At 43.8% G+C, this 14723-nt stretch overlaps 1 protein-coding gene and 1 long non-coding RNA gene across 4 annotated transcripts in view; one reads left to right on the top strand and one right to left on the bottom strand.

Moving 5' to 3' along the window:
- Positions 1-14723, top strand: part of SPOCK1 (SPARC/osteonectin, cwcv and kazal like domains proteoglycan 1) — a 505425-nt gene that overhangs the window by 479873 nt on the left and 10829 nt on the right. For both annotated transcript variants that reach the window (XM_003354287.4, XM_005661679.2), the window contains 3 exons: positions 2579-2695; positions 7269-7490; positions 12213-12275. In XM_003354287.4, coding sequence (XP_003354335.2) covers positions 2579-2695; positions 7269-7490; positions 12213-12275 — 402 coding nt within the window. The remainder of the gene's footprint in view (positions 1-2578; positions 2696-7268; positions 7491-12212; positions 12276-14723) is intronic.
- Positions 11646-14723, bottom strand: part of LOC110259495 — a 41154-nt gene continuing 38076 nt past the window's right edge. The window contains exons 3-5 of one of the 2 annotated variants that reach the window (XR_002341929.1): positions 14315-14422; positions 13357-13524; positions 11646-12020 (exon numbers count right to left, since the gene is read on the bottom strand). This is a non-coding gene — a long non-coding RNA (uncharacterized LOC110259495). Of the gene's footprint in view, positions 12021-12285; positions 13525-14314; positions 14423-14723 lie in introns of those variants that run through there. The other variant, XR_002341928.1, reaches the window with a different exon arrangement.

Below are 14723 nucleotides of genomic sequence, written 5' to 3'. Positions count from 1 at the left end.
GACAGCTACCTTCCTCTAGCACTCCCCATGCAGCATTCTGCCATGATGGAACTATTCCGTACCTGTGCTCTCCCGCATGGAGTCACTCACTAGGCAGTGTGACTGCCGAGCACTTGGATGGGGTAGATGCAACCTAAGGAAGTACATTTTCACTTTTTAAAAAAATGGTCTGAATCTGAGCCGCAGCTGCAACCTATGCCATGGCTTCAGCAATTCTGGATCCTTAACTCATTGCGCCACAGCAGGAACTCCCTAAATTTTAAACTTTTGTTTCACTTTAATTCATTTACATGAAAATAGCCACCTATGGCTAATGGTGACCCTATTGGAAAGCACAGGTATCTACATTCTCCCGTTTCCTATGTGGCCAAGCCAGTTTCGTTGCAGTGCATTTATCTTACTGGTTTTCTGAATGCTGTGACATTTGCTCTAAACTTACCTATGAATCTTCAATTTAAGAAGCAAAATAATAGTAGTGGTAAGAAAATGAGCCGACACATGCTGAATAATTACTTCACTAAGCACTCTCTATCCTTTGTCTAACTGATAATATTTAGGGTTTAGAGATGGGTAAGCAGAGGTGCTGAAAGAATAAGTGGCTTAAGTTTGAGTCACCTGGCCGGTCAGTGGTAGAGCTTGGATTCACTCCACGCTTTTACACCCCACTGCCTGTCAAGACAGTCCTCAGGGCCATGTCCTGGCTCATGTTTTCTGAGGTTTTTTTGGCCACACCTGCAGCATGTGGAAGTTGCAGGGCCAGGGATCCAACCTGAGCCACCAGAGAAACCTGAGCCATAGCAGTGACAATGCCAAATCCTTAACCCGCTGAGCCACCATGGAATACCCTGGCTGGAATTATAAAATATAGTCCTGTCCTGGTTGTTGAAAGCCAAATATTGTCTTGAAGTATAAGCAGTGGCCACACACTCCATGCTTTATAGAGTTTGGGCCTGGCTCCAGGCTCAGCAAAGATGGACTTTCCCGGAAACAGACATGGACTATGAAAATGAGGAGAGAATCTGTATAATACCACTTTCTCCTGGAGAGGACTCATCCCTTTGCCAGGCAGATGGGGCTGATCACCTCTGTTGAGTGAGCCTGTGCTGACTGATGCTGGGATCAGAGTTTGAGTAGGACCCTCTGCTCATTCGCGCGTGCCCCCAGGCCTTCCAGTGGAGACCCTGCATTTGCTGGGGTCTCTCTGCACTGATAGATTCTGGCCTTAATCCATGTCTTGTCAGTGCCATAAAACACGCAGAACTTGGCTATGCATTGTCATGGTGTTTTGCTTGGCTTTGCAGCTTAACTCCTGCAGCATTAGAATTTAGCAACAGTGACAATCATGAGGCGCACTTCTTTATTGCTTTTTATTTATTTGGACGTTGGCTTCTCAGGTTTCTGATTTCTTTTCCTCCAGACATGAACAACCACTAAATGCAGTGCTAGTCTCTCTGCCTTTGGTCATCGCCCAAGGCCTGGACCCTTTGTCCAGAGTCTCAGGATCCAGAATTAGGCTAAAATCAGGCAGCCAGAGAAAGTCATCTGCCTTCTCTGTAGCATCATCTGTCATTGGTGATTTCTCCCCCACCCTGATGTTTGCTATGAGACTGTTAAACACCCCACCCACCCATCTGGATTTGTTTCTTGTTCTCAGAAGGAGTATTCCTTGGCCTTAATTACTCTGTCATACCCTAAGAGATGAACTGGATACTTAAAGATGGGCCGCAAATAGAAAGGAATCTTCCAGGAGTTCCCTTTGTGGCTCCACAGTTAACGAACCCAACTAGGATCCATGAGGATGCGGGGTCGATCCCTGGCCTCACTCAGTGGGTTGAGGATCCGCCATTACCATGAGCTGAGGTGTAGGTCACAGACATGGCTCGGATCTGCGTTGCTGTAGCTGTGCTGTAGGCTGGCGGCCACAGCTCCCATTGGACCCCTAGCCTGGGAACCTCCATATGCCTTGGGTGTGGTCCTAAAAAGCTAAAAAAGAAAGGATTCTTCCAGGGAGAAGGTATCCATCTGTCCATAGGCGGAAGTCAAGTGAGTCTGTTCAAAAGCCAGCAAAATAAGCCAACATCCACAAGCCCAAATGTGGGTGAAAGCATACCTGAGAGTCCCCATGACTGGGATCTTCTGGTGCCCCAGGCAGCCTTTCCCAGGAGCATTAGCCATTCTTGAGTGTTAATCTCTTGGCATGAGTTCAGTGGAAAATATGATCTCTGGCAGACCGCACTAGCGAGTATGATCAGGTTGGCCAAAGGGACCCGTGGCGGTCTCTGGGAGGCTGGTGCATGACTGTGAGGCTATCCCAGCTTTCACAGCTCCAAGGAGTCCAAGTTCAGTTGTGCACAGGGCTGCTTGCCCTGAGAGCCCCAGCCCTTGCTTTGTCACACTCTCCCTGTGCTCGCAGCATCCTTGGGGCGTTTCCACGGTGGGGAAGCAGCTGAATCTTGGTTGGAGAGGAAGGTCTGTTTGGAGCTTGGCTTTGTTGATGGTACCGCATGTTGAGGGCAGATAAGCTCACAAGAGGCGAGAGCCCACAGATTCACTGTGTCTTCCATCTGCTTTTCTCCAGCCTGCACGGACAAGGAGTTGAGGAACCTCGCTTCCCGGCTCAAAGACTGGTTCGGGGCGCTTCATGAGGATGCCAACAGAGTCATCAAGCCCACCAGCTCCGACGCAGCCCAAGGCAGTAAGACTGCATTACTCTTTACAACTTATTTCATTTTAACACCACCTTTCCTCAGTTACTAGATGTTGTTGACTGACCACCCCTAGACACTGTTATTAAAAGAATACCAAGTTAAATATACACTGACTTGAAATATGCCCCAATTTTGGAACTATGAAAATATGGGGAGGGAAATGCCTTAGAATCAAGAAAATACAGCCTGTATTTTTTAAAGTCTGATTACAGAATTATCATGTGTTCGGGGCAGATCTTTTTGAAAATACATTTAAGTATATATGAAGATATAAAAATAACCAACTACTGTGTATAAAATAGATAAGCAACAATATACTATAGAACACAGGGATTTATAGCCATTATCTTGTAACAACCTATAATGGAGTATAATCTGCCAAAATACGCTGCTGTGCACCTGAAACACAATATTGCAAATTAACTATACTTCAGTTAAAAAAATATATATAGAACCACACCATTTTGACAACTGTAAGTACGTCATGGCATGTACTTGAATTTTTTTCCTTGCCGCATAGAAAATATATATATATGTCTCTGTGGATATGTATGCATACATGCACACTTTGCAAACCGTTTTATGGTGTTCCTTTATCATGGCTATGAGTATCTGTCTATTGCTGGGAGTATTCTGCTTTGTAATAGCTACACAGAATCTCAGTTTATAGATACAGTATCCTTTATATAACTAGACATGTTTTGGGGAGCTTTAAAGTACTTCCTAAGGTTCTGCTATTAAAAGCAATACTGTAGCAAACATCTTTGATCATTTATCTTGATGAACATTGGTCAGATTGCATTTTGCTGTCTGTAGACCTTCTCCCAGACAAGTGTCCCCTCCTGCCATCCATGAATTGGCAGAGATGATACTCAGAGCCTCTTGATAAGCTGGAGAGAAAACTAGAGTGGGTCTGCATGTTTGCACCTTGATGGACCCTCTCACTGCCTTTAACTCAAAGGCCATTAGGGGAGAGCTTCTGGACACTGTGGCTGGGTGGCCAGCATCTTATTCAACCATACAGTTGTTCAGAGACATAGAGCTTTGCCACAGCCTTTTCTGTGAAACAGTTTTTATATTGATTTGTCAAAATATAAAAAACATATGTTGTTTAAAGCCGAGAGTATCTTACCCCATTCCTGATCCCACACTTGTGTGGGCGGGATGCCTGAATGTAATGCTCTTGGATTGAATTAAGTAGATAAGAAGTGACACTGATAACTGACAGGACCCAGAGTTGAACCAGCATCTGGTGTGCGGCCCAAATGAGAACAATCTTTTTAATGTCTGGGTCATTCTTTGCTGTTCATAGCCAGCTGGAGATACTGGTAGAAAATACTGACCCAGGGGACAGTTCTGTCACCAGTTTGGATTTTTTACTTTTAGGGAAAGAGAGATTCTGGGAAGCTAATGCTAAGTGTCCAAAGAGTGGGTCCTGGTGGTTGGACCTGTGGGCAGGAGGGGGTGGTAAGATTGCTTCTTTCCATTACTGCCAGTGGCTTCCTTGGGAGTTCATGGATACTGAATTCACAGACAGTCTTCCCAAGCTCTTCCCCAGGATCATCCGGGAGTCGCTGAGCCCAGGGCCTTCTGGACAGCCTTTCAGTGAAGCGTAGATCAATGTGAAAGAGCAGCTCCTCGCAGCCTCGGGTCCCAGGAGGCTCCTTCTGCTGACAGCCGGGGAGCCTGCAAAAGACCCGCTCTTGGTCACAAGCAAATTGAGTCCCCAAAGACACTTTTAGGTTTGATGTCCTGAAGCACTTGAAGTGAAAGGATATAAAAAGAATGACACTTGGTTTTAGCCCCACAAGGCACAGGAGGGAAAGACATTTTTATCAGTCCAGGAGTTCTGAAGGAGCAACTGTGGAGCCCTAGAGGTTTCATGACCTTGGGCCAACTAGGAGGACTGCTCTGTTCCCTCTCCACCCATCTGGGTATCAGATGCAGGTGTCTCTTTTCTAGAACCTTCCAAACAGGTGTGGGTGGGCTTGACCTGAGGCTGCTTCCCAGCCAGCACGGCATTTCTTTTTGGTGGTCAGTCAGCAGTATTAAATCCTCCCTTTCCCATGTATTAAAATGTATTAAAATGTAATATCCTATGGCATTAATATCCTATGGCATTAAATGTAATATCCTATGGCACTGATGCCTATTACATAAAATATTCTGCACAAAAGTGCAGCGCCATTTAGTGTCAGAGTAAATGATTTTCCTTTATTCAGCTGCCCCCGAGGATATCATCATCAAAGATGGTTTGTCACGACCTTCAGTCAAAGAGGAGCCCATTATGTCCTATCATCTCTTTTCTTGAAAAAGAGGGTCTTTTCCAAGAGGTACTTTAAGATGTCAAAATGAATACATTTTCTTTCCTTTTTTTTTTTTTTTTTTCTCTTTTTAGGGCAGCACCCACGGCATATGGAAGTTCCCAGACTAGGGGTCAAATGGGAGCTGAAGCTTCAGGCCTCCACCACAGCCACAGCCACAGCCACAGCAATACTGGATCCAAGCTGTGTTTGTGACCTACACCACAGCTCATGGCACTGCTGGATCCTTAACCCACTGAGCAAGGTCAGAGATCAAACCCTTGTCCTCATGGATAGGCAGGTTTGTTTCTGCTGCTCCACAATGGGAACTCCAGGAATATGTTTTCAAATGCAAAGATTTTTATGTTTGAAGGGGTAAACCTTGCAGTTGCTAGAAAACCTCTCTCGACAAATTCTTCTGTTGGGCACTTAGTGTGTGCCTGTGCTGGCTCAGATGATTAGAAGGGAATGAGGCAGTCTTTGTCCTCAAGGAGAGTCTAATTTACAGGCTCTGATAATGAGGAGAAGCACAGTCTTCTTTAAGGGCTCAGAGCTGAGGTGCGACATTTAGTTGACTGGCTGCCGGACAGTGAAGACCCTCTTGTAAAAATTCTGCTTTAAAGGGTAGGCACGCTTTGCCCTGCCTTGTATCCTGCCAACTAAATGGGGGTTTCTGATGAACAGGCTGTAGGTAAGAACCCCTGGAGGGTCCATGGACCCCATCAGGATCCTCATTTAGTCACTCTATCACCCCTGCATGGCTCGTCCCTAAACTTGGCACCCAAGCCAACTGAATGTCCTTCAGGCAGGAGCGTCATGTCTCCTTCGAGGCAGAGGCACTCCTGGGAGAGGAAGGATTGACAATGTAGCCCCAAGGTTAGACCACCTGGGCTTGCATCCCAGCCTCACAATTTTTTTTTTTTTGTCTTTTTTTGCTATTTCTTGGGCCGCTCCTGTGGCATATGGAGGTTCCCAGGCTAGGGGTCGAATTGGAGCTGTAGCCACAGGCCTATGCCAGAGCCACAGCAACGCGGGATCCGAGCCGCGTCTGCAACCTACACCACAGCTCCCGGCAACGCCGGATCGTTAACCCACTGAGCAAGGGCAGGGACCGAACCCGCAACCTCATGGTTCCTAGTCGGATTCGTTAACCACTGCGCCATGACGGGAACTCCCCAGCCTCACAATTTTATGACCTTGGGCAAATAACTTAAAACCTTGAGCTTTCTGGTTTTTTAAATCTGTAAAGTAGAGAGGATAAAGCATCATTTTATAGGACTATTATAAGGACTCAGTGAGATAATTAAGTATAAAATGCTTAGAAGGGTAACACAGAGGTGTACTTTCATCATCCTTTTCTCAGGAAAATAAAACCAGACCTAGAAATCCAGATTCTAGAATACTTTGAAATTGCCTGGTGCTTTGGATCCTGAAAGAAAGATGAGTTTCCTATGTGGAACCTGCCTTCTCTGGGGTTTGTCTACAGTAGTCTTCAATAATCCCAAGTGTTCAGCCAAGTATTATTATTCGAGTGCATACAGTTTCCATTGTAGAAACAAATAATTCTTTCAAAAAACCACCCCCCTTCTTCCCCGCCGGGAAATAAGACAGAAATTATTTTCTGAGTCAATTTGGATTCCATGTCATGTATCTCTTGAGGGGACTGCAGAAAAGAAGGATGGGGAATAGAGGCAGGTACCTGGCTTGTTTTCCCATTAATGTTCAGACTGCTCGGGTTGAACAGTCCTGTGGGATGTAGTCAGTGCTTTGGGACTGTGCCACCTCGGTTCATTTCATCACCATCCTCTTTACAGCCGTTTCTTCTGTTTGGGTTTTTCAAAAAAAATTTTTTTTTCTTCTAAATTGAAAAGCATGCTTTATAATATTATGAATTAGTCCTCCTATCCTGTTTATATGCTTCTTTTCAGGCATCCCCTGTTTCAAGCAAGTTGGGTAAAGGAGAAACCCCTGTTTACATCACAGATAAATTAACATTGCAGATCTGTTTCCCTTAGTACACACTTCCTGCAAATGCTCCTTTCTGTTTTGGTGCACTTGAAAACGTTTCATTGAAAAGCCAACCACCACCACTACATATTCTGATAGACTGTGGCTGGGATTGTGGCCTGTGGAGGGGAAAGGCATTGGGGAGGGGAGGATGTGGGCCCTGGGCCTCTGTTAGGGGCAGAAAGCTGGGGAGTGAGCAGACCAGGAGAGATGGCTTGGTGGCAGCTGAGACGTGCCCTTCCCTTGGCAGGGTTTGACACCAGCATCCTGCCCATCTGCAAGGACTCCTTGGGCTGGATGTTCAACAAGTTGGACATGAACTACGACCTCCTGCTTGACCACTCAGAGATCAACGCCATCTACCTGGATAAGTACGAGCCCTGTATCAAGCCTCTCTTCAATTCGTGTGACTCCTTTAAGGATGGCAAGCTCTCCAACAATGAGTGGTGCTACTGCTTCCAGAAACCTGGAGGTAAGGCAAGAGGGAGGTGGAGCCCAGAGGCTGGGCCACTGTGGCAGGCAGGGAGGGGCCATTTATCACCCCTGGGGAGGCAGGCAAATGGACACAGCCAGAGGATAAAGCATCCTTCCATCTAATGGGTGGCCCAAAGGCTCTTTTCCCCTAATCCATCCCCACTGAGAGCGCAGCATGATACAGAAAACCTGTGAGCTTGATCAAGGAGTCTCTTATTCCAGTCCTCCTCTTGGGAAAGTCTCTTCACCCTTGCACCTCAGCTTTTTCATCTGTAAAACGGGTATAGAAACCTTTGCTCCCTAACTCTCAAGGTCATTATAAGATTTCTTAACGTCTTTGGTTTCTGTACATTTTCTTCAGATAAGGTTCTTGTGTATTTTTGTCTTTATACTAAGACGTTAGAATTGTTCTAGTTATGTGTATTACAAGTTTTTTTTTTTCCCAATTTTGACTTGGTGCATTTTCACTAGGGAGAAATTTGAAGACAGTAAAATTCTCCATCTTTTATTTTAGGGCTTCTTAGAAGCCATAATACAGTTTATGTTAAGCTTAAAAAGGTATTTCCCACTGTGAAGGAGGAAAGCAATTCTCTTTTGTTTCTTTCAGTGTCTTTTTTGAGTTTTTGTCTACTCATCGAAATCTTTCATGACTTTGGTTTTGTTGTTGCTATGCAGTCAAGTAGGGTCCCCGCCTCTACCCCTGGAGATGGCTGTCTCCTTGTTTTGGGTTGTTGATTGACCAACCCATCTTTCTCTCATTAATTTGAAATGCTTCTTTATCACAGATAAAACTCCTATATGCTCTGTGCATATCTATCTACTCCTGGGTACTCTCCCTATTAATTAATGGACATGTTTTATTATTTAGCGGACCACTCTCTCCTGCCATTAATCTTTTTTAGGAATTTTCCTGAATATTCTTATGTGTTTGTTACATATCCTGTATGTGTGAACTTTTTGAATTTTAGAGTCTGTTCATACATTTAAAAAAAAAAAAAAACAACAGTAACTAACTTACTGTTGTTTTTTTTTTTAGAGTCAGGCAAAATTAGATTAATCTAGAGAGAGTTGATAGCCATGTAATATTGAATCCTTTTATCCTAGAACAGGCTCTGTCTCTGAACCAGTGGAGCTGCGCGTTTTGTTCGCACAGATACTCTTCCCTTGTGTTTATTGTTGTTACCAGTGTAAACGAAATCCATTTTTTCCCATTATGTTTTCTCACTAGTGGTTGTTTCAATATTAAATTTGTTCCTGGCCACCGTACTAAATTCTCATTTTACTTGTGAGAGTTATTCTGGTTGGTTTCCTTGAATTTTTCAGGTGTGCAGTTATATTACCTGCAAATACTAATAATTTTTTTCTCTTTTCAATTTTTATACCTCATTTCTTTCTCTTTTCTAATCACATCGGCTAGGCCTTCCAAATCGATGGTAGATATTAGCCAAGTTTTTGTTTGTTTTTTACTTCAATAGAAATGATTGTAGTGGTTCAGCATTAAGCTGAATGATAGCTTTGGCTTGAGCTCATACAAAATCATGTGGCTTAAGCCCTAGGGTTCAGGTGAGGGCTGAGTGAAGTGAAGCCTCAGTGCTAATGCTTCACCTGGAGGTGTAATGCCAAGGCCCCCAAGGAGGAGGTTACCTCCTTGAGCAGGAGATGGAGTTGGTCCCCTGGCCACGATGTCTCTGGAAAGGCTGCCCTTTCAGCAGCTGCTGGAGGAAGCCGGGAGCCCCACCTGAGGCATGGAATGGCATCCCGGAGGGGTCGAGCTTTTATTACAGTTGTTTCTCATTTTTGTATATTTCTCTCATTTTCTTACATTGGTTTCTTTCTCTCCCTCCTCCCTTCATGTTAGGTTGTGTCAACTAAAAAAATATGCACAACCTAAAAGTTGATGCTGATGACCTAAACCTGGGAGGGAGGCAGCATCTCAAGTAACCTTGAGAAAACTGGTCCAAGGAGGTGAGGGGGGGAGCTAGGATATAAAGGAGTTTTACAACAAAGGGCAGGTAGTGAGAACAAAAGATTACTGCTAGTAACAGACAACTAGGTATCTCAAGGTAAGGAATTTAGTGCTTTTCTATGTATGGGTAGGTGCAAAGGTCTGGACTCACTGAAACCATTCCTTTAAATGCACCACCCCTACCTGGGGCTCTTATCCTGTGTTTTCACATCCTGAGTGGCTGCAGTCTGATGGCTGCTAGATGGCAGGTATTCTTTGTTTCCTTTCTGGAGGTGGCTGCAAGGGCTGATGACTGTGCCATCTTGGGTTTACCGATAGGGAAGGCAGTATTTTATTTCTCGCTCTCCCTCCCTGACCCAGAATCAGTTTGGGGCGTTCTATTTTACCTCCACCTTTCTTATTTCTTGTAATTTTAATGTATGTCCTTGAGGCTGAAATTTTTCTCCAAAGCACTCCTTTAACTACAGACCATAGGTATTGATCGCTTGTTGTTTTTATTATGGTTCATTTGTAGATATCCTATAATTAAGGCTCAAGGTAGCTTTTTAGCCCAATACAATTTTTAAAGAGCAGTTTTAAACTTTTCCTGTTGACTGGTTTCGATATTATCCTTTACATGTATTGCCAAGTTTTAGAATTGATGTCAGAAAGTCTCAGGTGAATTAGATTCCTTGAATTAGTCCCTGAATGTTTGAAAACATTTCCTCTATGCAAAAGCAAAGATGTTAAGTATAAACGCCCCTAGAATCATAGTTTGCTTTCTTGATATCGTTAACATTACTGTCCTAGCACTAGATGCAGCTACTGAAAAAGTGAACCCACGCTAATCTTCTCCCCTTTTAGGGGTGATGGCACCATTTTTGCCTGGAGGCCAAAAGGATTCTTTACCTTCAAGGATATGAATTTCTTAGGACATGTCTCAGTTTTGCTCAGTCATTATCACTTTTTCCGGAGACACGTTGTGTTCCTTTGAGCCCTAGAATTACAACGTTCTTATCCCGTGTTTTAGTCTCTTCTCAAGGGCATCAGTGCCGTGGATGTTTCCCATCAGTTTCTTGCTTCACATACAGCCTTCTTTTTTTAAATGACGTAATTTTCCTCTTAATATCATTTATATCCTTGAGCTTTTGCATATCTCCATTAAACTACTCTTAAAGAGTCTCGCTCTCTCTCTCTCTTTTTTTCTTTTTCATTCAAACCCTTGTTTTCTTAGAGAAATCTTAGGGATTTTTTTCATCAGGAGTGTTTTCCTGTTCTTGCCTCTGTTTTTCTTGCAGCATTTTTCGTAGGTCTCCGTCTTGATTCACTTCCCCTTATCTTTCAGTAAGTAGAGTTTTTTAAATTACTATTGGACGATTTGAGAAAGGGGGCTTGACCACTCGGAACTTTCTTCCTCGTAAGCTGATACAGCGTGTACCTGAATGACTGTGAGGTTTCTTCTCTTCAAGAGCAGTCTTCTCATTTCCTACAGTTTCTTCTCAGTGTTTCTGCACAGCGGCAAAGCTGACCTTTCCCACTTGTACCGACCTCCTATAGTAGTTGTAAAGATTAAATTAAGACAAAATTCTAGAACATTGTGTGGGATAGCCTAAGAAGTCAATGGGTGTTCCGTAGCTGTCATAGTAAATGCTGCCTTTAATCATCAAAGAAGGAATTTGATCATTGTGGTGGTGGTTGTTTTAAGCTGGTGTGTCTTTCTCCTTTCTCTGAAATCATCTTATACCCAGAAGTCCACAAAATGCATTTGATAGCCAGTGTCTCTCAAGGAACGAGCAGCAGGGTCAGATGGATGTAAATAGGTGTTCAGGCACTTTCTGCAGGCCCCGCACTGGTACACACAGAGGTAGTAGTACAAGTGCCCCAAGAATCAGAATGTCCTGGTCTGTACTGGAGGACCAGAGGCAAATCCTACTTCCCAGAGCCACAGCATCTGCCAAGGCAGGTCATGGTGAAACTGGACTAGTGAGGTCGCCTTTCATTTAGCTTGGAGTAGAAGTCCAAAGGGTACCACACACTTTCGTGTGCCCTACGGAGCCCTGCGGCTCCCACTCGATCAACCCTTCACTTGAGAATTGACAGTTTCAAGCTTGTTCCTGACAACATGTTACCTTATAACTGAGGACTTGGAGGCTGAGAGGGATCAGGAGAAGGGCCTCAAGTACTCGGCTCGGAGGTGGCCGAGCCAGAGCCACGGTCTCATTCTTCTCTACTCCCTGTCTCTCTTCCGTATCTTCATGGTTCTCTCTTGAGGCCTCTGTTTTACTTTCCTGGGGGAGTAAGCCATGATATCATAAGTAGCCATTCCAGTCCTCTATTAAGCCTGCAGCAAGACCTGAGGCACAAGAAGTATTTGTCCCAATCTGTGGATTCAGTGCATGTACCTACTAGTGAGCTTTCATCCTGGCTTCCAACTCATAGAAATCTTAGCTGTGAAGAGATGTTTTTTCTTAGTGGAAATCAACAATGAAATAACTTACTAGATGCTTGGTATTTGCTTGAATTGCTGGTGGGAAGAAAGATCCCGATACGATGCAAGTAGCCCCCAAATACTCTTCCGAGTACCTAGTGACAAAAGATTGTTTTTTAATTAGGAACACTAATGGCCTGAATTTGTTTTGCTGCATAGTAACAGCATATGCAGTAATCCCGCTCCCAGGTGTGTCATTGTCTACGGTGAACATCAAGAGTGAAGCCGATCATTAGAGATTATATCCCTTACCATCTGGAAACTGACTTTCATAAATTATTTTTTAGGTCTCCCTTGCCAGAATGAAATGAACAGGATTCAGAAGTTGAGCAAAGGAAAAAGCCTGTTGGGTAAGTACCATTTCTTGCCACTTATTTAAAAAACTAATTAAACCATCCACGTCTCTTGTAGTATTGAGCACAGCAATGGTTATTCAATTAGGGACCAGTGTTTTGTGAAAGAAATGCCTCATTTTACCTGAGGCAGGGCTCCTCCAGGAAGCTGGTAGTATGTCATTGTCAACAGAGAATCAGTTAGCTGCAGGCACCATCGGCCAGAGGAGAGGGCAAAAGGTCAGCCCAGGACCAGAGGGCAGCTCACCAGGGCTGAAATCAAGCACCATTTCTACTGCTCACTTGTCCTTGATCTTGAGCTCCAATGGACCTTGGCTTTTTCTTCTTTCAAGTATGGCCATTAAATGGAACTCTCAAGTGTTCCTTCCAAAATTATGAGGGCTTAAGTTACATAATTTCTTAAATTCCCCAGATCAAGCCATCCATTAAAGCAGGAAGATGAGCTGAATCCCTTTTAAATTTATCAGACAGGGTCCAAGGACTTGAGTGAACTTAAACACATTTCTATTCCATGTGCGTGAGCCCTGGACCCTCTCTCTACGTTTCTGCTCTTTGTCCAAATGTTGAGGTGGAAGCAGGTGGGCGATGTGAGTGTGTTTTTTCCTGACACGCCAATCTGGGGCCGAGGTAAAGGTCACAGATGCTGGCTGTGGCAGGTTCCTATAGCCCCGTACCTTCCTTTCTGCAGCACTCAGACCAGGCTGTTGCTGAGACATCAGGGACACCTCATCTGTTTGCCCAAATAAAGAGCCTGCATTGCTTCCCTTGCTTTTTAAAAAGAGAGCTGACAGCTGCAACACAATAATTCAGAATTATTCTTAAGCATTCAGAAGCAGGTGCCTTGCCTAAACAGCCTGCTGTTTCAGGCATTTATCTATTTATTTACTTGAAGGGAAATGGAAAGTGTCTTTTTGCAGACTGTGAAATGGAGATGGTCCGTGAACTCTAGCTGTTTCTCGTCATCTAATTTTTGGGTCACCTCAAAGTGCATCCTGTTTTGTTCCTTCTACTTGTGAAAATTATTTCACCCGCTTGCCTTAGACTTTCCACTATTTGATAACACCCTTTTTCAACTCACAAAAAATTCCATAGTTGTGACTTGGACCTCTCTGGGTGTAGGTTCTTCAGGGTGAAGACAAAAAGCATCTTTCTGGATCTCTCTTCCGTCAGGCTTTCCAGTGCCAGGACTTGTGCGTTATGATCTGAATCTTCCACAGGGGAGGTTGTTTGGGTTTGAGTGAAGTGCCTTAGAGAACCAGTAGAGTGCTATTTTTAAAAACTGACTTTTGTTGATTTCTATCGTAAGATAAGGATATCCTACTGCTTCATTAATAGTGAGATACTTGTAAGGTATGGGGTCCAAGATAAAAGGTCTCACCATCTGTTTCCCCAGCTCACAGGAGTGAAGGGCCTACCTTTGTCCTTCCAAGAATCCCACCCAGTTTAAAGCTCACTTTCACACATCTCCCCACATAGGGAGATAATTCTGGCTGCCTCATAAAAATACCATTTATCTGCTTACAAGTTATTTTTCGCATGGGGAAATCTCCTAATAAATGTGTATTCAGGGGCATTCATATTCAAAAATAAAACAAGCAGTAACAAATTATAATCAGTTATAATTACTACCTACTTAGGAAAAATGGTAATTCTATTACATTATAAATATAGAGCACACCTGCTTCTTACTAACCTTGGGGCTCAACCCAGTATGCTTTTTTTTTTTTTTTTTTTTTTTTTTTTTGGTCTATTAAGTGCTCTTGTTTTCCAGTCGGAGCTCAAGGAGAAGGATCAGCATTTCCTCAGCTTTCTGCTTATTCTCAAAAAACTCTGAATTTTGGTAATTGAATTTTGGTAATTGAAAGCATCTATCTTTGCCCCCCTTCCTCCTGTTCACTGAAGACTCTAGGTACTGTGCACTGACTAAACTCCTAAATTAAAGTCTCGGCCCTGCTTCTCAAGGTGGCATCAGCCGACTTACCTGTCTCTTAGGAGTGGTTTCTGGGGGCAACTTCCTATCCCTGATCTCATCTTACCTCTGAGAGCCACATCATCTTGAAATAGCCTGGTGAGCAGTGTTTGAGTAGTTGCTCCAATCGACTGGATTTGGGGTTACCGGCTCTCCTGCCACTCTTCTTTCTATTCTGTGAAATAAAAGGTAACCTTAAAACACAGTCACTCTAACAAAATCGTAAAGCCAGAGGGGTAATAGAAACCTCCGTCTTCACCAGGCTAATGTAGCTAAAGTTGAGGTCACGCCGAGGAGAGTTCTGCCATAGTAGATGAACACTCAATCGTCAAACACGCACACACCCGAAGAAACACAGAAACGACTGCTGAGTGAGAATCAGATTGGTATCGCTGATTCCAAACGAGAAAAAGTTTCTCATCAAGGTGCTCATAGGAAATCCCTTTAAATTTATCTGAGAGATAACCCAGGTGTGA

The sequence above is a fragment of the Sus scrofa genome, chromosome 2 (genome assembly GCF_000003025.6).
Source record: "Sus scrofa isolate TJ Tabasco breed Duroc chromosome 2, Sscrofa11.1, whole genome shotgun sequence".
NCBI classification, from domain to species: domain Eukaryota; kingdom Metazoa; phylum Chordata; class Mammalia; order Artiodactyla; family Suidae; genus Sus; species Sus scrofa.
Note: the sequence above shows the minus strand (reverse complement) of the source record. Positions and strands in the feature narration are given on the sequence as shown.